Source organism: Lycorma delicatula, chromosome 4, assembly GCF_047948215.1.
Source record: "Lycorma delicatula isolate Av1 chromosome 4, ASM4794821v1, whole genome shotgun sequence".
Classification (NCBI taxonomy): Eukaryota; Metazoa; Arthropoda; class Insecta; order Hemiptera; family Fulgoridae; genus Lycorma; species Lycorma delicatula.
In genome coordinates, this window is record NC_134458.1 from 45,671,233 (window position 1) to 45,694,720 (window position 23,488).

At 29.1% G+C, this 23,488-nt stretch overlaps 1 protein-coding gene across 4 annotated transcripts; it reads right to left on the reverse strand.

The window, feature by feature from the left end:
- Window positions 1-1,699: 1,699 nt before the first annotated feature.
- Window positions 1,700-23,095, reverse strand: LOC142322845 (uncharacterized). 4 transcript variants are annotated; one of them, XM_075361923.1, is made up of 3 exons: window positions 22,822-23,095; window positions 14,916-15,082; window positions 1,700-1,853 (listed from the first exon to the last, which is right to left on the reverse strand). In XM_075361923.1, exons 1-3 carry the CDS (start codon window positions 23,083-23,085, stop codon window positions 1,844-1,846), a joined length of 441 nt encoding a protein of 146 aa, XP_075218038.1. In that variant the 5' UTR covers window positions 23,086-23,095; the 3' UTR covers window positions 1,700-1,843. The 4 variants fall into 4 exon arrangements, 3 of the variants coding, with proteins under 3 accessions (XP_075218038.1, XP_075218037.1, XP_075218040.1); XR_012755946.1 differs by lacking the exons at window positions 1,700-1,853; window positions 22,822-23,095 and adding exons at window positions 12,351-12,612; window positions 15,188-15,208; XM_075361922.1 differs by lacking the exon at window positions 1,700-1,853 and adding an exon at window positions 12,351-12,612 and having other exon boundaries at window positions 22,822-23,086.
- Between the last annotated feature and the right edge of the window lie 393 nt (window positions 23,096-23,488).

Sequence of the window (23,488 nt, forward strand, 5' to 3'; positions counted from 1 at the left end):
GTCTCAGAGAAGGCAGACAGGATGTCACGAGCGGTGTTTAAGCTGTTTCCCAGTATAGGGGATCTCAGACAGAAACGTAGAGCACTGTTGGCCTGTATAAAAAAATAAATATTATTGTATGGTGAACAGTTTCGGCAGGGGTGCTGGATACTGCGATAAATAACAAGAGATTATCAGCTGTGCACAGGCGTTCCTGCCTCAGGGTTTGTTCCGGTTATAGAACAGCTTCCAAGGATGCGGCTGCAGTTCTGGCAGGTCAGATGCCAATCTACTTGCTTGCTGATGTGAAGAAAAGATCCTGGGAAATAGGCGGGTCACCCAAACACCCTTGCCATGAGGCTTAGTGGGTCAGGGCAGCACACAATGAAGTATGGAAGAGACGCTGGAATGACGCGGGTAAAAGAAACTGGACTCACCGACTAATCATCGATATTGCCAAATGAATATCTAGGAAGTATGGCGACATGAATCACGACATGAACCAGTTTTTATCGGGGCATGGGGGGTTCAGGACTTACTTATTAGGATTTGGACTGGATCATTCAAATCTTTACCCAGTTGCGAGGCTATCGAGGATGCGGCGTACCGTGTGTCTTTCGAATGCTCGAGATTCATCCCAGAGAGGAACACACTGGTGGCCAAGCTGAAAATAGATAGATTGTTCCCGCCTGAGGAACTTGAAGAGATAATGGTCACTACGGTTGAGAGCTGGCAAGCAGTATCGGAATGGGCTAGTACTGCAATGTCGAAACTACGAGCCCAAGAAGACGTTAGGAAAGGAAGAGCGACAGTGATGCCTTGGCGCTAAGGTCTGGGGACAGGCTGCCTGCGGGGGTCCCAGGTCACTGGGATCGTCCCGGAGTTATGAAGTAGGCAGCACTCCCAGTTATCACATCTCCAGTGATGGCAGCCGTAGGTAGTCACACCTCAGGATGAAAAAGCCGCTCCTCTCCTGAAGTAATGTCTTGCAGCCGTTCCAGAAAGGATGATGGCGGGGTTTTGGTTTAGTGGTATGCATAGGCACACATACGCACTATGTAACATCAAGCGGAACCTGTTATGAGTCTGAGACGCTCTGTCAAAGTGTCCGTAATAGAATTCCCTTCCTCAAAAAAAAAAGTTTAGTACTCCATCACATCTTGCTTTTTACCTGTACAAAATTCAAATTGCTCAGAAATGTACTTTAATGTTAAATATTTTGACTAATCAATTACAAACCACTGAGCACCACTTGAGATTCATTTTATTGACCATTTGTGGTAATTTAAAAAAAAATAATAATTCTTTAGTGGGGTATATATACTTGTAATTTCGTTCTTCAGAATTAATTTTCAAACAGAAAGATGATGTTAGGCAATTTATTTCATGTCATTTTACAAACATTTCTAATTTTTAAATTTTATCGAAGTTAATGTTTTAAGAAAATGCAATAAGTCACCTTGATATTACGCTGTTTTATGTAATGAATAGGTTTAATAAATTTTTGCCACAATTTTTGCGTCTTCTCTGCCTGAAAACGTATAAATTGATGAACTAAATTAATCAAAATTTTTAAACATTTTAGTAAGCCTTTTACATTTTTGGCTTTAGAAGTTAATCATTCGTTCGTTCCCTTATAAAATTTTCTTTCAGGTTGAAAAAATGTCGTGCATAGAACACAATTTATAAGTAATATCCATAAGTTACAAAAAAAAGAGAATAAGCCATTGAATTTTATTTCATTTTAAGAGATTTAAGTATAAAAGCATTCCATGCCAAGCATAATAATGTAAATCAGGTGGGAAATGGTTTTTTATATCTTTGTTGTTTATTCTGTGGTACCAGCAAGTCATGTTCATCACCACTACCCAAATCTGAAATGAAAATGAAATTTAGCACAAGTTATACGTTTATCTTTACATTACAAGAATTGATTGTAAAGAGGGCATCTTTACTCTCATAGAAAACAAATTGGAAGGAGATTATTGTATTATAGGTGCTTTACATGTGTGTCACATTCATAATTACAAGAAAAAAATCTTGTTTTGCCTTATACAGACTCATTTTAAATTTAAATTATAATAAATAATAAGAAAAAAATATCAGCTATTAATGTACAAAACATTGAGTAATAATTCAGATATTTATTCTTTTTCGAAGCATTTTAATTTAAGATTGAAAAATCTGATTAGCCTGCAATAATTTTCTGAAATTTTGAAAATTTATTACGAACAATATATTTATTTAGAAATCATTTAATATTCTTTCATACATATTGTTTATTATCTTTACATACAATAAATATTCTTCCGTTTTCAGCGAATAAAAATAATAAATATTGTAAATTCAGTGATATAAATAAAGTACGATTTATAATTTAACGATACGTTTATATGATGAATGGACACGGCCGTTAAAAATCAAAGAGAACTGTATAAAGTAATACCGAAACAGTTTCGTTTATTAGTGCAATAAATTAAAAAGAGAAATTATATCCATAAAAGTTGGCTGAAAAATAATTATTCTAATTACATTAATTTTCCAGTTCATCATATTTAAAACAATTAATAAATCACAATAATTATTATTATGCTATAATATTATAATTATTATACGACTACAAAATAATTATATTGTGATAATTTAAAAAAAATATCCTCGAATTTAGATAAAAAAGCAGACTATATTATAAATTTACAACATAACTTATAACAATTGTAAAATTTACGGTGTTACGTGACAAATGTTTATAATTCTTCAAAATAAATGGTTTTGAGAAAGTTAAGTTTACACATCACTATAAATTAGGAAATTCTTATTTGAATATCATTAAAACATACTGTAATTACGATATTATTTATAATAAACGAAGCAAGTGAGAAGATCTTATATATTAAAAAAATGAGCTGAAAACCTATTTCAATTCCGTGTGAGCGTCCTACTAGATCATTCTTCTCAAAATGAACCTCAGGTACGTCATCAAGCGTCATCGGGCCCTAAATTTGAGTCTCCTCTGAGAAATTATCATTTATTTTTTAACTCAGGAACTTTCCGAGATTATTACAGGAAAATAACTGTTAAGGTCCATCGATGCTTGATGATATATCTGCGGGCATTCCAAGCAGAATAAAAAAAATCAGCCCGATCCATCCAGTAGAACGTATAGATGGACTGGAAATAGGTTTTCAGCACGCATTTTACCTGTAGTAGAAAAGAAAAGAGAAAAACAAGGAGGTTGGGAGTGAGACATATTTTAAATAGAGTCAATTTTTAGCCGATCCTTTCAAATATATAACATTACTTTGTAATAATAACACTGATGAGAGCAAGGGACGACTAGTTTGTTTTAATGTATTCAAAACATCAGGCATCTGTTTACTTTGAAAAAAAAAATGTTTGGTATAGTACAGAATGTCATTGTTAAAAAAAAAAAAAATAGATAATATAAATAAATAAGAGCTGTTTACAATTTTAACAAGAATGATGTGTAAAGGGATAAAAGTCAAATGAAGTGTAGGAAATAGGAAATACGGAAGTTATAGCCAATCAAAACTCCATTTCTATTTTCAAAAGGAGAAATAAATAACAATTTTAATATGAAATTATTTAAATATCAAGAAATGCGTGTTTGCATTTCTATAAGAAGACAGAAAAAAATAGTATCACCTTTTCTTATATGAGATTTTCCAATAAAGTAATATAAATTCCCTAAGATCATTAAATATGTATATATAATCAACTAATTATAAAATATCATTTTTTAATTATACTTCATCAAATAACACGTCTTTCTCCGGTATATTAGCGATGTAGAGTCGCCAGGTATGGTATAGTAACAATTTCTTACAAGTAAAAATCAAGTTTTACACAGAAATTTGGATTAAACCGGGTGGTAGTAACTTTGATAACAGTTGTAAACAGTAACTAGGAAATACAGTAGAGGATGAGAATAATGTGTACATGAAAATATTTAATTTGTATATTATAGGATTATAATCCGTTCTCTCCCAGAGTCCAGTATCTTTTAGGGGACTGAATTTTGAAAGCACGAAGCTCGATTATACGACAAAGTAGATGCGTATGTATAATCTGACCAGAGTGAGTGGAACCACGTATCTACGGTTAGGCACATCCAAGTATTATGTACCGCTTAAGGTATGAGGGCAAAACCTATAGTCGACTTTGAACCGGTCCCCCTCCGAAAAACTCCTTCGCTCTTGACGGAGTCCAACTGGTGGCAAGAAGTGTTGATTCTCGAGTCCATCGCTCAGACATGATGAGTGCGAGGTTGGCTTTAATTAGCATCTGGGAATACAATTGAGAGATTAGCAACAGAATCTGTTCTGCTACCCAAGAAGATATGCAGGTATACAAGTTGGACTGTGGCCTACCAAAGTGACAACTGATTGTTAACTTTAAGTTTGGTGCACTTTAGTGTAAGGATGATGCCACTAAACAATAGGCATCTATCTACCTGTGATGATACGGTACAGACGGTATGTGACTTAATAAAGCCTTATAAGAACAGTCCACTGGCTTATTGTCATTCTTTGGTGTGGTAATTGCGTACATTCGTTAAGGTTACATAAAAGTTAGACAGTTCATCAGAAATACTTCAAGCAAATTCATCTCGATTCTTCCCAATAACAAAAAACAACCATTTTATTTTTGTACGCGCGCGCGCGTGTGCGCGTGCGTGCGTGCCCGGGCGCGAGCGCGTGTGCTTGACTCTAAATAAAACTGAAATTTTCTATTTCATATAACAAAAAATAAAAAATAAACCTTTCCTGTTACCCAGGTGTCATTTATTTATTATTTTTATCATTTTGTGAAATAAATTTCCAAAACGGAAGTAACGACACAAAAAGTAATATAAAACCTCAAGATATATACTTCAGTTTAATAGATCATCACTGAAAAAGGATAGGTAGTCTGTTAGTTTAGCTATAAACCAGTAAAGCAGTAAACTTATCTGATCACAAGAATATGTAAAGCAAGCGGGAACACACAAACTAATATATGCCAATTTATGTAGGAAATTTATTTCATAATATAAAAATTTAAATAACATATATATGAAACATTAAATTAAAGGTAAAATAAAAACTAAATTGCTGTTAATTTTAGTTTATTAATTTTTTTATATGCAAGTAAGTTCGATCGAATATTCGATAGAATGTTCGAGAGACCTAGTTCGATAGAATATTTTATATATTTCATAATTTAATGTAATATTCATAATAATTTAATCGCATATACTTGGAAGATGCTCAGTAGTAAAAGAGGTACTTTTTAATAAATGATTCTGTATACTTTCACTTTACGTTATAAATACTGATTTAAAAAAGCTGGCAAGAATGTCACTGAACTCTCAAAATTTATATATAGATCTTATACTAAAACACCTCAAAAGTAATAAAATAGCTATGTAATTTGACCTTTGCAACCCTCTACTTTATCTCTAGGGTAAAAGTCGGAAACTATTTTCGTCGTGATAAGTTAAAATAAATAATAAAATAAAGTAAATTCGATAGCCTGAAATAGTTAGAAGCTAAAAAATTTATAAAATTCTATTTTTATGGTACGGGTTATAGTATATTAGCACCGACTCCTTTGACATTAGTTGAAAATTGTTTCCACCATGAAAACACATAATTTACAAAGAAAATTAAAAAAAAAAAATTTTTTTTCATCGACAGGAGGACGTGAACAAAATTATTTTCAACTTTTCAGGATTAAAAATGATTTTGTTTGATGAACATTGTCAGCATGTATTCGTTGCTTTCTCTAATAGATAACTGACGTTACCATGTGAAGATATCTTGTAGTCTTAAGCGTTTATTATTTTCAAAACTCCATGCTTCCTGGTCGTATCAGATGCCTTCTGAAAATCGAACACCCTACGAGGTGTTTTCTTAAGGAAAATGCGTTTTGAGTACTATTTTCCAATTGAAACACGTAACCAGGAATGACAGATAATAGAATGATTCTTATGGTACTTAGTTTTATTAGGTGACAGAAGAGTTTCTGTAAAACTGGTCTCCTGCTTTTTCTTGATTAAGAAGTTGAAATTCGACACCTTCTTTCCACTGTTAAAGATAGGATACGGGGTACCAGTTCCAGTTCATTATTCTGAATATTAGTTCGCGTGACTATATGTCCCACCCGTTTGAATCCCAAGATCCCAAATGAGACAAGAACCTCTAAAGGCGATAGCTTCGCTATCGTCGGGTAAATCGCTCATACAAAGACAATTACGATTTTCTGGTTGAACGTAAACACAAAACCTCACTTAGTTAACGTGATATTCTACGCTAAAAATTTGCACTGAGGCCAGCTTGCTATTATTTAACGCAGGAAAAATCGTATTATCCTGCCATAACTTGATCGAGAAGTCTCGGGCAATGTCGACCTGGTACTTTTTATTCTGGCGACAGATTTAAAATTAAGGTTGCTTTTTAAGCAACAGGATTGAATCAGGGTGAACTATCACAAGACTTATTGAGTTTTATTTTTGAGAAAATAATGAAAACCTTTTGACAGATGAAAGCGACGGTGCGAATATCGGATCCAAAAACCGAAACGTCAAAATAAGATGCTTAACCTTTGTTGACAACCTGGCTCTTTCAGTTGAATAGAAGAAAGAAACAATAGCGCAGATAGAAGAGTTAACAGAGTTCAAAAAGCAGGCCTACAGGCATCCTTTACGAAGACGGAAATCATTTCAACCCGGTGAAATGAGGTCATACTTAAATTTTTAAGGGGTTGTATAAGTGGTAAACTTGACGGTTCATTAAATTTTTTAACCTCAAAATCGAATAAGACAAGTCCCAGAACTGAATCTACCGTAGTTTTCATGATATCCAACGTAAATAAAAAGATTCAGTGACAAAAAAACACTTTTTTAGGTTTGAAGTATAAAATTATTAAACGACTAATTAATGCTAAATTTTATTATTAAACTTGTAGAGAATTTAATTATGAGAATATTGACCTAATAAAGTTAATGAAAAATAAAAAAAAACTTTTGTTATTAAAAAAAAAAAAAACCTTAAGAGAAAAATGTAATGAAATTGTAAAAATTAAAAACAGCTGTTTTTAATACAATAAAATTGACCATCAAAAAATTAAAATACTATAATTTATTTTTTTTAAATACTCACTTTGATTTATATCGTATTAATTTACAATAATTGTTCAAAAATTTCACCTTTCAAATCGATTCACTTTTCAACTCGTTTCCTTACATTTTTGGTCATCAACCTAATGATTCATCTTTGCGATTTCTAGATTAGGACAGCAGCACTGAGAATGCGAGCGAACATTTCATCACGTGTGTCTACGTTTTTCCTGTATACCTCTCATTTCATCCAGTTGAATAAATAGTAATCTAATGGTGAAAGGTCCGGTGATCTAGTTTGCCAATTTACCGGTTCTTTACGTCCGTTTACCAATAAGTTTTTCATTTAAGAATTATTTCATTCGTGAAATATGTTGGTGCTCCAACAAGCTGCTGGTACATATCAATCCGTTTCCCCAATGAGAAATTTTCAAGCACTATAAGAAATGCATTGTTTAAAAACCCAGATAATTTCTCCCAGTGACACGTTATTCTTGTATGAAAGGGCCTAATAGTTGGTTGATCATATTATGTCAAACGTTCACCGAAAATCGTTGCTGGAAATTTGATTCAACTACATCAAGTCGGCTTTCTTTAGACCACCGATGTGAATTCTATGTTTTGTTTATGTCTTTACATGAGGCTAAGTAGCCTCATCCGAAAATAGTATGAACGGAATTAAATGGCGATTACTGTTAACCCACTCACAAAACTGCAGTCGAATAGCATGATCACCAAGCTGGAGATTTAAACTTAACATAAGAACGCAGTCCATGAGCATGTAATGTCCTCCATACTGAACTTTGTGGGGTGTTGAATCGTATAAAGATTCTTCGCGTGCTCATTGTAGGACAATGCTGTTATCATCTGAAGAATGTCTTCCTTTTCATCACCTTGTAACGGTTGATGTTCAGATGAAACGTGAGCACTGGGAAGAGTACCATTCTCACGAAGATTATTAAAAATTCTACAAAATACTTCACAATTTGGAACTACTACTATAAACAGCTCTTTTAAATTTTTCATATTCATAACATTCTTCTGTTAATTTTTTTTCTGGTTTTAATAGGAAAGGTTTTTTGTTTTTTATAGACTTTATTAGATCAATATTCTTACAATTAAATTTTCTACAAGTTTTGATAAAATTACGCATTTAACCATTTATTAATCATGTAAAAATAGTACTTCAAATTTAAAAAAAAAAGTGGTTTTGTCACCGCATCTTTCTGTTTTAAGTTGGATATCAAATAAATTACGGGAGATACAGTTCTGTAATCTGTTTATTCGATTTTTCAGGTTAAAAAAAATTTAATAAACCACTAGGCGTACCCCTTATACATCGCCTTAAAAATTTCATCTCATTTCACCGGGTGAACTTAAATCTGGACAAAGTTTCATAACTGGATAACAAAGCATTTTTGGATATATGTTTATATTAACTTTTTTCTTATCTCAAGCTCTAGAATCAATTTCCAATTTTTTTCCTTTCTGCCTGAATCACCCTGCATATATTTAATATATATATATATATATATATATATATTGCTCATGGACGAAGTAGCTTTTAAAAGAGAGAAACATTAATATTAAAGAAATACGATTATTATGATCGTTAAAATTATGACAAGAGAGGGTCATATTAATTTAATATCGCTAGTGTAGTGAATTTTAATGTCTAATTTCTCGAACAGTAAGAATAAAGTTTTCCACTTCCCCTTCCAATTGCTGTTAAGCACCAGGCAGCCAGCCGGTTATGAGTCTTACAGACGAATGGTAACAATAATAATATACAACAATATAATAATATTCGAGTCATTTTAAAAATGTAATGGCCAAATAAAAATTACACTTCCTTATTTAAAAAAATTTCACGTTTGTTATTGTTCTGTAGAGGTTCATTATAATATTTCTGAATGAAAAGAAATGGGTGTATTTTTCCAGCTGTACTTGCTGCGTTATATTTATAATATACACTAGATAATATAATCGTGTTTTCTCATTTATTAATAATAATCGTTCCTGTATTTCAAAACTATCCTTTAACGAATAATACTCTTAATAAAAAGAACCAGTATATTTTTAAAACAACGGACTACTTTTACCTGCTGAAAAATTAATAAAATTCGTATAATTTTTATCGATTTTTAAATAATTTTAATAAATTTAATAACACCACTTTTCAAATCACATGAGATAATAGGAAAACCTTCCATATTTCAAAAAGAAAATCAGAATTTTAACCGTAAAATTCAAAATTTCATCGGGTCAGATTTAGATCACAAAATATGCCTGAACCTTTTTTTTTAGAATAATGCAACACAGTGTAATGAAAACCGTTGTAAATTTTAAGTTAGAGTAGGGAACATTTAAAGCTGTTTAAGATGAAAAAAATCCAATTACGAACCACATTTTTTGGTCGTAAACGTGTTTTAATATAAAAATAGAATTAAATTCAAATTATAACAGTATGTATAATATTTTTATAACGTTTTTTTACACGTAAAAAGCGTGGAAGCAAAATGAAGGTAAAAAAATTACGATTAAACTTTTTCATAAGTTTTCGCTGTTCATCTTTGTATTACCGTTATGTACAATTACAAGAACATATTTCCTTCTTCTGTTACCAGAATAACAGTAATCTAAAAATCAAAGCACCATTTGAACTTCAAACATTACTTGTAAATTGTTTTCATTTATTAAATGAATTCCTTTACTATGATTATATAATACCGGCATTTGTTTTTGACTGCAATAAGATGCTTAATGAAGGTCAGGAAGAGATCGAGGTGTAGAATCCTCCAGATCACTTCAAAAAGTGATGAAGTAATCTGAAGTTTAAAATCTTGTTAAAAACCGACGTCTTATCCTCACAATGAGTTCAGATGTGGTAAATGAATTTAAATAAAGAGATAATGAAACAAATTTTATTTGAGAAATTATTTAACATATAAGTAAGTTTGCTGAAAACTCTCTACGTCATCTCAGTCAAACTACTTTTGGAGGATAAAGACTTCCCAATATTATAAAAACCGTCATTGATTTTTTTAAATAGTTAATTTGGAAATATCAACTATTGTAATGATTTTTAAAATCTATTATTATTATTATTTTTTTTTAAATAGGCTACTGCTTGTCATATTTATTCTAGCATAAAAAAAAGAGCAGAATCTTATTTGTAATGCCTTTAGCCATGTTGACATCTACCATGAAGAGGATGAACAGAGTATGCTATAATGGGAGAAAGCGTACGTGCAAACCAACCCTAAATAAACCCCACATGACATGGCATTGGCTTAATTGTACTTACCATATCAACACATTTTCATCTCCTACCAGCCACGTTTCCTCTCAATCTGCACAGAAACATGTAGAATAATTTTTTTTGGGACAGTCTATTGAGACTGTCCCCCCAAAAAAAACAAAGATCCAAGAGGGTATAATATTGTAGTAACCTTTTGAAGGAACATTCATTAAATTATCTGTAACTCTTTTAAAACGGTGTAAAATTCGAATGTTGTGATACTTGAAAAATTGAGAGATAAACATTAAATTTTAAGATTTAAAAAAAATATATATTCCATAACATATAAAAATGAATGAAATATCAATGTAATTGTAAAATAATGTTACTTGTAAGTATTAAATATTCATATTAATTCAAGATTTTTTTTAACCCGGTACCGCTATTTAAAAAAGAACCTTTAATAAAAGTAACTGAGGTTTAAATACATATTCATACTGTTTGAAAGAGTGGTAATAAAACGAAATAAAATACTTAGGTACTTATTTACAAAAGAATTTAATTATTAAAATAAAATAGAATAGTAAAACAGATATGCTATTATCAGATTTGGAAATTTTCTAATATGCTATTAAAAATGACTAAAACCTGCGCTACTTCCTATTAATATTAAGAAAAAATTATAAACGTATTACCAATAAAGGCGTAAAAACTTATTTTCCAAAGAAGGTTTCTTGTTATAACTTTAAACTAGTTTATTTACTAACATAATGTACTGTATAATTTTATTTTTTGGTTTTTATTTTTAGCCTACCGAGAATAAATATGGATTTTTTTTTTTAAATACCAGGAGTCTCTTTCCGAGTTACATAATGTAACTGTTAAAAATGTTAATGTTGTTCCATTAGTTTTAGATTAGCCTACGCCGATTACGACAAATAGTTTACAGTGATTGTCGAAAATGCTAGTTTTAAATAACTAACAAGATCAAGTATATCTGTTAAAAGTGTATATATATATATATATATATATATATATATATATATATATATATATATATATATATATATATATGTTTTATTTTACTTAAGTAATAATTTATTTATGTCGTTTCACGTTTCATTAATATATTCACTTACAAACTACACAATTTAAATGTATGTATATAAATATCAGATAGAGAAGACAAACTCATATAAATCAAAATAATTTTTCATTGCGCTAAATCAGTCGGCTTACTGACTTATAAACAATCGGTTATAAGATTTGATTATCTAAGATTTCTTTAAGTTTTGTCTCACCTTATTGGTTACCAACTTTCTGACTGGTCCATCCCATTAAGGGGACAACGATTGATTTGATATTCATATTTCAGATATTAATCTGATATTAATTTTGCATCAAATTATACAATATTGACATGTATAATTTGATGCAAAAGGTGAGAGGATACTGATTTCTTACATATATATATATATATATATATATATATATATATATATGTAGATTAGAATAAAAAAAAGTGAAAAAGTGGTTTAAATCTCTTATAAAAAGACCCTCTTTCTAAATAGATTTTGGATTTATCAATCCTGAAGATGTTGGAAAAATCAGAAATGAAATAAAAATCTTATTTAATAAATGGAAATAATTTTTTTCTAAATAATTTTTAACTTAAAGAAGGGAAGCGGGAGGAGTTTAAAATCGTTATTTGTTTGACGATTCCAATACGGGAAGTCATTGTTAAAAGTAGTTTTGAGAATGAAGGTACTCCAAAACGCGTCAACTACGGATGGTAGAGTAATAATAATAGGAAGGGAAGAAAATAACACTCAATCTTAATTTTTTACTCCTAAAAAGTTGTTTAAATCTGCTTTTTTAAAGAATTGTAACCACATTTCGTCAAGCTAATCCATGAAAAATAAAATGGTTATTTTATGTACTTTAAAAACATATATAAATATAAGTATAATTACGAATGAATAATACTATGTTTAATATAATACATTAAAATATATTTTAAAATAAAATTTATTATGAAATAATAACTTAATGAATATACATATGAGTTTTTATTCTAATGATTAATTATTTTTTCATCCAGAGTTGTTGACGTCAAACAAAAATAAAATTGAAATCGAAGTTTAATTTCTGAAAATAATGGTTAAAATTCTTGATTTTGATATTAATATCTTGGTAGTGTACAGTATGATGAGAAAAAATCCATGATGTAAGTGTATTGTTAGTATACTGTTGTTACTAAGGTTAGTACGCTCTGAAACAATATGTGTAGTATAAAATTAAAAATGTAAAAAAAAAAAAAACAGGAAAAATTAATTTATTACTCAGCAAAATAAGTTACAAAAAATTAATTAAAATAACAAGATTTCAGTTAAAAAATAAAAATTTCATTAAAAGATGTACAATGACAACTAATACAAATCCGGTTATGATTTAGAAAATAGACACTCCCCCGTAGATATTAGTCCTTTAATGGATATATTACACACACTTATTGAAAGTTAAAGACGTTAGGATTAAATTAATAGGTGTGCTGCTAGCCTTAATATCCTCTTTTATAATACTGACAGTGAAATGAAGTAGTTCATCTTGCCTCGAATCAATATTTATCCATGGGTTATGATTTTTCAAGACAGCACTAAGGTCATGCTTTAACAGTTTTTTGATTAATAAGGCATGAGTCATCACGAATATGCTCCACAAGGATAAACTATCAATAAAGAGAATTACATCACTGTTCTTCGTCGGCTAAGAGATGTTGTTCTGCGCAACAACTTTGGGAAAATCGCGATTGGAGAATCTTCACAACAACGCTCTAGTCCATGCATCACAAAGTATCTAAAGATTCTTGGAAAAACACGGGTTTAAACAATTTCAGCAGACTCCTTACTCATCAGATAAGGATCCCTGCGATTTTTGGTTATTTTCTATGTTTAAAATTTCGCTTAAAGGAGAGGCACCTGATGAGATAGAGGAAAACAAAATAAATGCGATAAGAGGATTTATGATGTTCACTAAAAATGACTTCGAAAAATGATTCCTATTATGGAAATGTTTTTATATTGTGTACATATATATGCTGGGGCAGTTTCTTTTTCATACGTGAAGAAATATATGTACTCATTCCTAATAACATCTATATAATTTACAGTTATGTAGCAATTAGAATAAAATATTTATTCGTAAAATAATTTTACTTAAAATTTGATCTAATTTCTTGTTTGTAAAACGTCTTTCATCTTATAGAATTGTATTCAAGGTTGAGATAACTTAATTCTGTAATTTTACCTTCTGGAGAATATATCTCTGACCTTGTCAGAGGTATATTTAGTAGAAACAAAAATTATATATATATATATATATAATAATTAATAATAATAATTATATATATATATATATATATATATATATATAATAATTAATAATAATAATATAATTATATATATGGATTTGGGCAGCTATCTCAGCTACTGCCTTGATAGAACGAAGAAATCAAAAACGGATAGAATTTTGACTCTGGTCGTAACATATTTAGCCTAAACAATTACACAGACATTTTTCTACTTGCATTTTAAACGTTATAAAAAATAGTTTTTGATTTTATGAATTTATCAAAAGTAATTATTAATAGGCCTTTACATGCAGGCATGTCATACACTCACATTCATGTGGTCTATAGACAACATATAATTGGCAACAACGAAAGGTTGTTTGTTGATTTGTTCATTTATGCCAGTGTTCATTTTTACAGGTACTTGTACTGTACAGACAATCAAATTCTTAAGATATTCTTTAAAATTTTAACCATATTCTACAGTACCATCATTTTATTTACACACGCGCTTACACACACACATACACATTTTTTTAATGATAAAATATATATATATTATTTCATGTTTAAAAAATGAAACTCCTTTATTTAACGATCTTTAGCTAATGTGAGGATTGGGGATTCAATCTACATTTTAATGCAAGTGGTGTATCATATAATTTTTTTACAATAAATTATGGTGTGTATTTTTAATAAGGAAGCTTTTCGTCAGAAACTGGATAATTTCACGCTGCAGTGTTTCCAGTTATTGAAAAAACTATTAAAGTTTTGGAAATTATAAAGAAAATAACTAGCAAACAAACTTGGAATATATTTTGACTTTTAATTTTTTTTTAGATTCTTTTTATTGATATTGAGGTGTCATAATAATATAATTAATTTTAATAACTTCTCGTGAAATTAAATAAATTAATTAATAATCATTTTCGAGGTGAAGTGGTAGCGTGTCGAACTTTCATCTGGAGGTCCCGAGTTCGAATCTCGATCAGGCGTGGCATTTTTCATACCCTACAAAATTCCTTTTTCATATATCCGACGCAAAAGCTTCAAGTTTATATGGCAATATCATAAGCTCAAAAGAAATTAGTAATAATAAAAAAACTTAAATTTAATTTATTTTTATCAAAAGTTGATAAAAATTGAGAAGTTCAACTAGTTAGTAAGAGAAGAGAAAAGAACGGATATAAGTATAAAAGGTATTTCAGAAAGATAAAGGTACTCACAAGGCATTGAACAATAGAAGGCCTCCTTTCAACATTTCTCTAAAGACGAGGAAATTACCCACTTCCTGAATGATTGGACCCACGGGGAACTTACAATACGCTATTGACGTATTCCTTTTAGTCGGCTCACATATTAATCCAAAACAGCATTCTTTATAATTGAAACACTGAAAACAAAAAAAAAACTAATTAACTAAATGGTAGTCCAGCTAAAGAAACATTTTTAGCAATAATCTGAATTTACGTTGTTTATATAAATTAAAAATAAGAACCATTCATGTTATAGTTAATTAAAAATAAATAACACTCAAACATTATGGAAGAAAAATATTACTCTAACAGGAACTGGTAACATTTTTGTATGTATCTCAAGTAGAGTAAATGCAATAACTTCGCAGAAAAGTTTTCCACAAACTGATAAACCTTCGTTTCTTGTTGAGATATGATGCATTTAACTGACTCCCCTCTAATAAAATCATTCATGATATTTATCTAATCAGTTAGAAGCAATTGAAGTTTTTATCAAATTAAAAAAATATATTAGCAAATTATTTATTAAATTGTTCCTGATTTATTACAATTAATTATTTTTCAAATAATTTTTATCATTACCAAAAATTTTATACATTGATCCATAGAACCAATTAAAAGTAACATTTTTAAAAAAAATTAAGATTCTTAGAAAATTAAAATTTCATAAAAACTTAATTTAAAATTTTTTAAATATTAAAATCTAATTTCTTAAAAAATCTTTAAAATTTTTTTTGTGTGTTTTAGGTATTTTTTTCTGATATATAAAATTTAATTCAATATAAAAATTTTAACATAAAGTTACTCCATAACAAAATTTAACGTGTGGCAATATTTTTAAAATTACTTCTTACTTCTGCAAAAAGATTCCAAACAATTGTTATACTGCCACGTTGAGAAAAAAAGATTTATTTAAATTCAAGACGAAAACCTAAAAAGATTTAAAAATTCATAGAACTTTTATTATGCCGGGTAATCCAGAATTACCTCCTAACGCTTTTGTAAAAGTTGGAAGAGTTTCCAACCCGATAAAACGATTTAAATTAAAAAAAATAAAAATAAATAAAATAAGAAATATAAAAACCTCTAACTTTTGAGGAAACGTCTCCTTTATTAAGAAAATATATTTGTTAGTTTCAAATATAAAATTAAAGATTACAACAACAAAAATTATAATAAGAATAATACTTGTACAGAGTTTAGTTCTAGTAGTAAAACATGGACAACAGGAAACCTAATGCGGAAAGCACTTTTGTTACAAGAGGAAAAAAATTGTTGTTACAGAAGAATACTGAAAATCAAGTAGGTTTAAAAGTTCGAAATTATTTTTATCAATGAATCGTTCAAGAAAAAAGTCTAGAGGAAATTCTTTGTCGAAATTCTAGTTGACAAGGCAGAGTTTAAGATATCCAGGGTTAGTTAATTTCACCATAACGGAAAAAGTACATGTTTATAGTTAAAGCTTAAATAGTTACAAAGTTAGAATATGTAAAGAAAATAGTTGAAAATGCTGGGCGTAACAAATATGTTGAAACTAAGAGATTAGTACAAAGCCGTAATAAATATTTAAGAAGTGCATTAAACCAGTCAAGTGACTGATGAGGAAAGTTGTAATTTTTTTATGTACAAAAAAAAAAGTTTTTTTTAATTTACAACCCGTATACCGACCCACATGTTCCGTGCTGTATTTATTAATCATTAAAGATACCCTCTGCGTTTAGTCGGATAATAGAATAAGCATCTACCTCACGAATACCTAATGACTTATTTTACTGTTACTTTCACGGACAAATGAATTAATATCGGTTCCTATATTAAACGTTTACAATATCTGAACTTTGTATTACTTCAAATCTCAAAAATTCTCCGAAGCCAGATAAGAATGCTTGTGAACTTGAATATTCCTTTTTAAATATCACAATCGTTCTAAACTAAATGCAACTAGTTTGTGTGGTAGGCACAAAATATTATAATAAAAATTACAAAACTATGTAGCATTATAGAATATAAACTACTGCTTTAGAAATATTTTTTCATGTATATATGCTAATACAAAATTCAATTCGTATTACCAAAAACCCATTTATTTCTACGCGAGTAAATATTTGTATTCAGATATACAATTAAATATACAGATTCTGAGTAGAGTAGGCAAACGTTAATCACATAAAAGTATTATTCGTAAATTGAATTTATCATTAACAAAAAGTTACGACTTTGTGTGATACAGAGACTGTAAGATAAAACTATTGTTGGTCTTCCCTAAAGTCCAGGGAAAGTAAGCAACTGATTTAAGAATTTAACTGCTACTTTTACATTTGGAACTTTATAAAGTTTTAACTATTAATTTTTTTTTTTAAAAATCAGTCTAAATAATTTTACTTACAATAATTTTTTTCAAAAGTTTTTAACATCTAAAATTTTAAAAATATTACTGAAAAATAATTTCTTTATATTTCTTATAAAAACTGTATTCAATTATTTGAATTTTTAAAAAACAGTACATAATATTTTTAATAAAAAAATCGCTTTTTTTCAGCTTAAAGATGTCCAAATATTTTGATGTTGGATTTAAAAATATTAATCAGTTGTACTTCATATTACAACAAAATGAGTTTGTACTACAAAAGTTAAAAAAAATTGTAAAAAAACAGTTTAAAAAAATTTCCCCCGACTGGATATACAGTTACTTACTTAATCCTTGTCGAGTACCCTAAGATAATTTTAAACGTCACAAAAATACTTTTTGTTTTATAAATTCATAACTTTCTCTTTAGCTGTACCCAAAATTATAGGCATTCCTATTATAAACTGAGATCGAATTTTGTATTTTATTCCATATATAGCCTAAATGAAATGTTGTATCTTACCTCGTCATTTTTTACTAAGTAGATCAATATACTTCAAAAATATGATTTTGAAGTTTCATATTATTCAAATATGAAAATCATTTTATTTAAAATTTTAACAAACGCGGTCTGGTGGTCGGAAATAGAATCGTTCGCTTTCTAGCTTACGTGAAATCATCTTAAAGCTGGTTACTGTACAAATACACAAGCTTAATATGTTTTTATCGAATAACTAGCTAAACCAGTAAATTTATACGCTGTATGTTCTTTCAAAAAGGATTCTTTTGGTTACAATGAATAAATAAAAGTTATTGTTAACTCAGAATAATAAAAATGGGTCAACTATAATGTTAAAATCTACATTAAGGTTAGCTCCAAGTTAAATTTTACCCGTGTAATGTTAGAAAGTTACATTTTCTAAAAAAAATATGATTTTAAAAAATTTTGTTTGAACCACTTACGTCGATGAAAAATTGCGTCGAAATAATTTTTTCTAAGAAGTTTATAGAAGGCAGAATAAGCAAAAAAAAAAAAAAAAAACCCAATAAAATAGTTTTGTTTTGGCTATATTCAGAATTTCTGTAACACATCTGTTCTACTCTAAATTCGCAAATAAAAATGGATAGTAAGTTACTTTTATTTTAAATATACCACAGATTTCAATTCTCACTTATTTTACATAAATCAACGTTTTTCTAGGCGGTCGCTAGCTTTGAATTAGTTACAATAAATAGACCAAAAACTTATCAAGCAGCTCTATAATTATTAAGCAGCTCAAAAAAATAACTCATGGTTGTCCAAATCTCTTTTTACGCATAAAAATATATAGAATTTAGTTTAAAATTAGATACCTTTAGAGTTTATGTTCCTAAACTATAGAAGCATGTGAGGTCTGCATAACTTAGCAATTTGCGCAAAACAACTGATAGCTAGAATTAACTTTTAATGAATTCTTATAAAAGTAACCTACTCTTATTAATCATAGAGAAGATATCCGAGTATAGAATGTAAGAGATATGTTGAAGCTAAGACATACAATAGAAAGAAATGAAGTACTTCAAACTATTCGAATAATATTGAATTATTTAATAAATCAAAATAAAATATAAATTTAATTTTTTTCCATCAATATTCATATATTGATGGAAAAAATAAAACAAAAAGCCAAATATATACAAGCGTCTAATTCGTTAGATTATTAAAAAAAATCTAGGTATTTTTCAGAGAAGTTTCAAAAAGTTTTACTAGAATGGAGAGGAGATCCCATGAAAAATTAAACAAAAAAAAAAATTGTCAGACTAAGGATGTACGAGAAAATATTAAATATAGCTTAAACTTTGTCGAAAAAGATACAATTTTAAAGAAGATCCTATTACATAAACCACGTATGTGGATTTCGTAGAATCTAAAAAGTTAGAAAATCCTTTTTGGCTGTCAAACCTTCTCATTATTAAGCATTGCAAAAGCATAAGTTTCATTCAAATCTGATCAACTGTTTAAAATGAAATAACCAACTGGAAGAAAAAAATACATAGAAAATATTCTAAAAAGAACTATTGCATGAAAATAAACAAGAACAAAACAAAAGTAATGAAATGTAGTAGAAATAACAAAGATGGACCACTGAATGTGAAAATAGTAGGAGAAAAGATTATGGAGGTAGAAGAATTTTGTTATTTGGGAAGTAGAATTACTAAAGATGGACGAAGCAGGAGCGATATAAAATGCCGAATAGCACAAGCTAAACGAGCCTTCAGTAAGAAATATAATTTGTTTACATCAAAAATTAATTTAAATTTCAGGAAAAGATCTTTGAAAGTATATGTTTGGAGTGTCGCTTTATATGGAAGTGAAACTTGGACGATCGGAGTATCTGAGAAGAAAAGATTAGAAGCTTTTGAAATGTGGTGCTATAGGAGAATGTTAAAAATCAGATGGGTGGATAAAGTAACAAATGAAGAGGTATTGCGGCAAATAGATGAAGAAAGAAGCATTTGGAAAAATATAATTAAAAGAAGAGACAGATTTATAGGCCACATACTAAGGCATCCTGGAATAGTCGCTTTAATATTGGAAGGACAGGTAGAAGGAAAAAATAGTGTAGGCAGGCCACGTTTGGAATATGTAAAACAAATTGTTACGGATGTAGGATGTAGAGGGTATACTGAAATGAAACGACTAGCACTAGATAGGGAATCTTGGAGATCTGCATCAAACCAGTCAAATGACTGAAGACAAAAAAAGAAAAAAAAGAAAATTCTAAAAAGAATATAGAATATTTTTTTATTATATCACGTTCATGTTGGGCATAAAATAATATAGTTTTATATATTGGGAATAAACATACTTGAGTGGATCGGATAATTAATTACATTTTATAATATTTTCTTCGATGAAGTAGTTTTTTGTTTTACAAAAAAAAAGATACGCAATTTTATTTTTTAATCCTATCGGTATATCTTATCATTCAAAGACTTTCAGTCTATCAATAGTTAGAAAAAAGGGATAATTCCGACCCATAATTTCGTTTTTTATTGGGCTGAATAATAAAGGAAGAAATTTTTAATTAATCCCAGTTCTGACCCAAATTTTGGTATTATTTTCAGGGAACCAAGTGGCTAAAATCCTTCTATATTTTAAATTAAGCTCCCATTACTCTGTGAAGTGCGTTTATGAAACTGAACAAAAAACATTCAATGTAGGAATATAGCCAGCTAGTAACTTTTATCTATGTCGGTTTTGTATTTCTATTTATGAAGTGATTTTTTAATGACTGACCGAAAAGGAGTGTAATGTATTTAAGGTGTATGTATTTATGTTTCTTCCACCGCAGCAGCTCAACGGCCGAACCAGTTTAGATGTATGACCCCGCGATGGAATTCTTCCGTTATCGAGAGTGTCATATGTTATATACATGTGTATAGCCTAAATATAAATATAATATAATAAATATAAAATATATAAATGTATGTACATATATAAATAAATATATATATATATATGTAGTAGTTGAGATTTGCCGATTGAGGCACAAACTTTAATGAGTTGAATTAATGAACTGTGAACTGTGAGCCTCTATCACTGTCTGAGGTGGGTTTGAACTGATCGATTCAAATCAATCGAATGAATAACATTACAAAAGTAATAGAAATAAATTTACGTTAAATAAAATAAAATAATATTAAATAATTTTTTTTTTAATTTTCTGTTTAATAATAATGGGCTTTCGTAGGGACTGAGTGTGAGGCTAGAGTGGTGAGGTGATGCGACCACCTCGTGCGAGGCTAGACCAATCATCACCATCAACTGGTAACAAACGGGATGCCCCTGGGCCGACGTTTTGGGAGGTCCAGTGGGTTCCTTTTATAATATCTCTGGAAAGAATTATCTGATTTTCAAAATTCTGACGGGATAGGTTGAAGGTTAACTTTTACATGCATCAGGTACGCTTTCGATGTAACTGATCACAGTTATATGGAAAAGTTATATCTTCGCGACCGATCCTCCGGTTTTAATAATTCGAAAGAGATATTTGCTAGTATAATACAAAATCACAATGGAACCAAACCAGAACAAAAAGAGCAATTTTTTTTGGTCAACGGTAGTGTTTTTTAATTTTTAATATTTATCTCTTGTTTTTCTATTTCATTAATCAAGAAAAGAAAGGTTCTGTTTTAACTGGACCTTTTGGCGTTTCGTCTGTTTGTTTATTAGTGACAGAGTTATGAGTAAACGCGTTTTCCGATTTTTAATAAATTTTTTAGCAAGGTTCCTTTTTATTAGACAGAACAATAATATAAATAACGAATTTACTGTAACCAGGTAACCAGTACTGCCGTTATGGACGAGCACCGACTCTTAGCACTGACTCACTGAGTTACCGCATCTTTATACATATATTACTTTTTAAATATTAAATAATAATACTTTTTATTTATTTATTCTAACGTTTAAAAAATGAAAAATATAAAACAATGACGAAAAACGTGCAGAGTGGAGGTAGCTCTTTGAATGTCCTTTATTTTTGGCATTAGTCGTACCTTCTACAATCAATTTTGACTGACAAGTCCGATCTTTTTTTTTCACTTTAATAATTCAATTTTATTGCAAAGCCTAATGTGTAAAATTCACTATGAGGTGGTTTGAGGTGGTAATGAGGTTGGTTTTTTCCAGAACTACTTGTATTTTACCAGAATTATGTAAAAAATATTGGTGTGATTTAAATAATTTATGGAATTTTTATCTATGTATACTTTCTATTCTTCCAAAAATAATTTCTACAAAGATTATAATAACCCTGGTTTAAAGTAATAATTACTCTCTTCTAAAACAGAAAGGGTTATCAAATTCTTTTTTCTTCATTTAACCAATACACGTTTTTGTTGAAAAACTATTTTTTTTGTTGAGATTTTTTATTATTTAGGATGCATGTAAAGTAGATGACAAAAAATAAAAGTTTAACGTCATTTACTGCTCAGAACTAATAAAAAAAAATAAAAAGACATGACTTAAGTTAATAAAACATGGATACATTTTTATTTTTATTAAGAACAATTTTATTTATACAAAGAAAGGAATGGAACCCGTTATAACAAGGTTCTGGACAAAACAAGTTGAAAATTATCTATATTTTACTTTATTTATTTACTTAGCGAAATATATAGACATTTCTGATCGGGGACGAGTCACCTAAAACGTTTTTAAACATCAAACAGATTTAGACATATATATATATTACTTAAGTTATAGATAATCTACGGAAAGCCGAATGATAATTATTAAATATGATATACTAGATAAAAAAAAAAATTCAGTGCTGCCAAGGAGGCATATTTATAGCATCTGAAATTTTATTTCGTTACCTACATTTAGTAATTTAATAAAATATATTTAAGCATGCAACATTTGTTATATATTCAATAATTACATTTAATATTTTATCTAAAGACTTATCTAATCATAGTAATATATCATATATTATCACAACTTTTAATACGAGTGAAAATATTAAACATAATAAATCATACCGGTTCGTTACGTCGCGCACAATTTCTTTTTGATGGATGCCATAATCTTGACCACCATCCAGTAGGAGATGATGTAGCTACAGTTTGTTGAATATTATTATTGTCTGTAATTTTGTAACTACCTTTTTCTTCTTTACAATATGCGACGGCTACACAAGTAAGCAACATCGCAAATACCACACAGTTAAAACAGTTACCCTTTCTAATCATTGTACTATATGTTCTGTCCGCTAGATAACATATCGAACATACTATCTCTGTCATATCTATGGAATTATTTAATCGTTGTTAACAGACGATATATCTGTTGTATAGTAATATGACTGTTGACGTCACTGTGGCTAGTATTTATTTTTTTCTCTCAACAATTTTTATTAGAAATATTTTAAACACATATTTAACCGTTATAAATATTTCAGACATTCTTAAATTAATTCAAATTAATCGATCGACGAATAAAAATTGTTGGTGTGTAATAAAAATTGTGATAAGCTCATTAAAAAAAATTTGTATATACATTTTACGAAAATATTTCTCGAAATTTCTACGATAAAGCAAGGCATAATGACCATTTACTCAAAGAAATTTGGTATAGATTTTTCATGAAAATCAGGAAATGTATGCGAGTTTGATATTCATTTGTAAAAATTAGATAACACTTTTTTAA

Excerpts from the sequence above, each read along its gene's own strand:
- LOC142322845 (XM_075361923.1), bottom strand. The coding sequence starts at position 23,085 with ATGACAGAGATAGTATGTTCGATATGTTATCTAGCGGACAGAACATAT. Across the intron at positions 15,083-22,821 it reads GTGCGCGACGTAACGAACCG|TGTTTCAATTATAAAGAATG; the intron begins GTATGATTTATT and ends TTTTGTTTTCAG.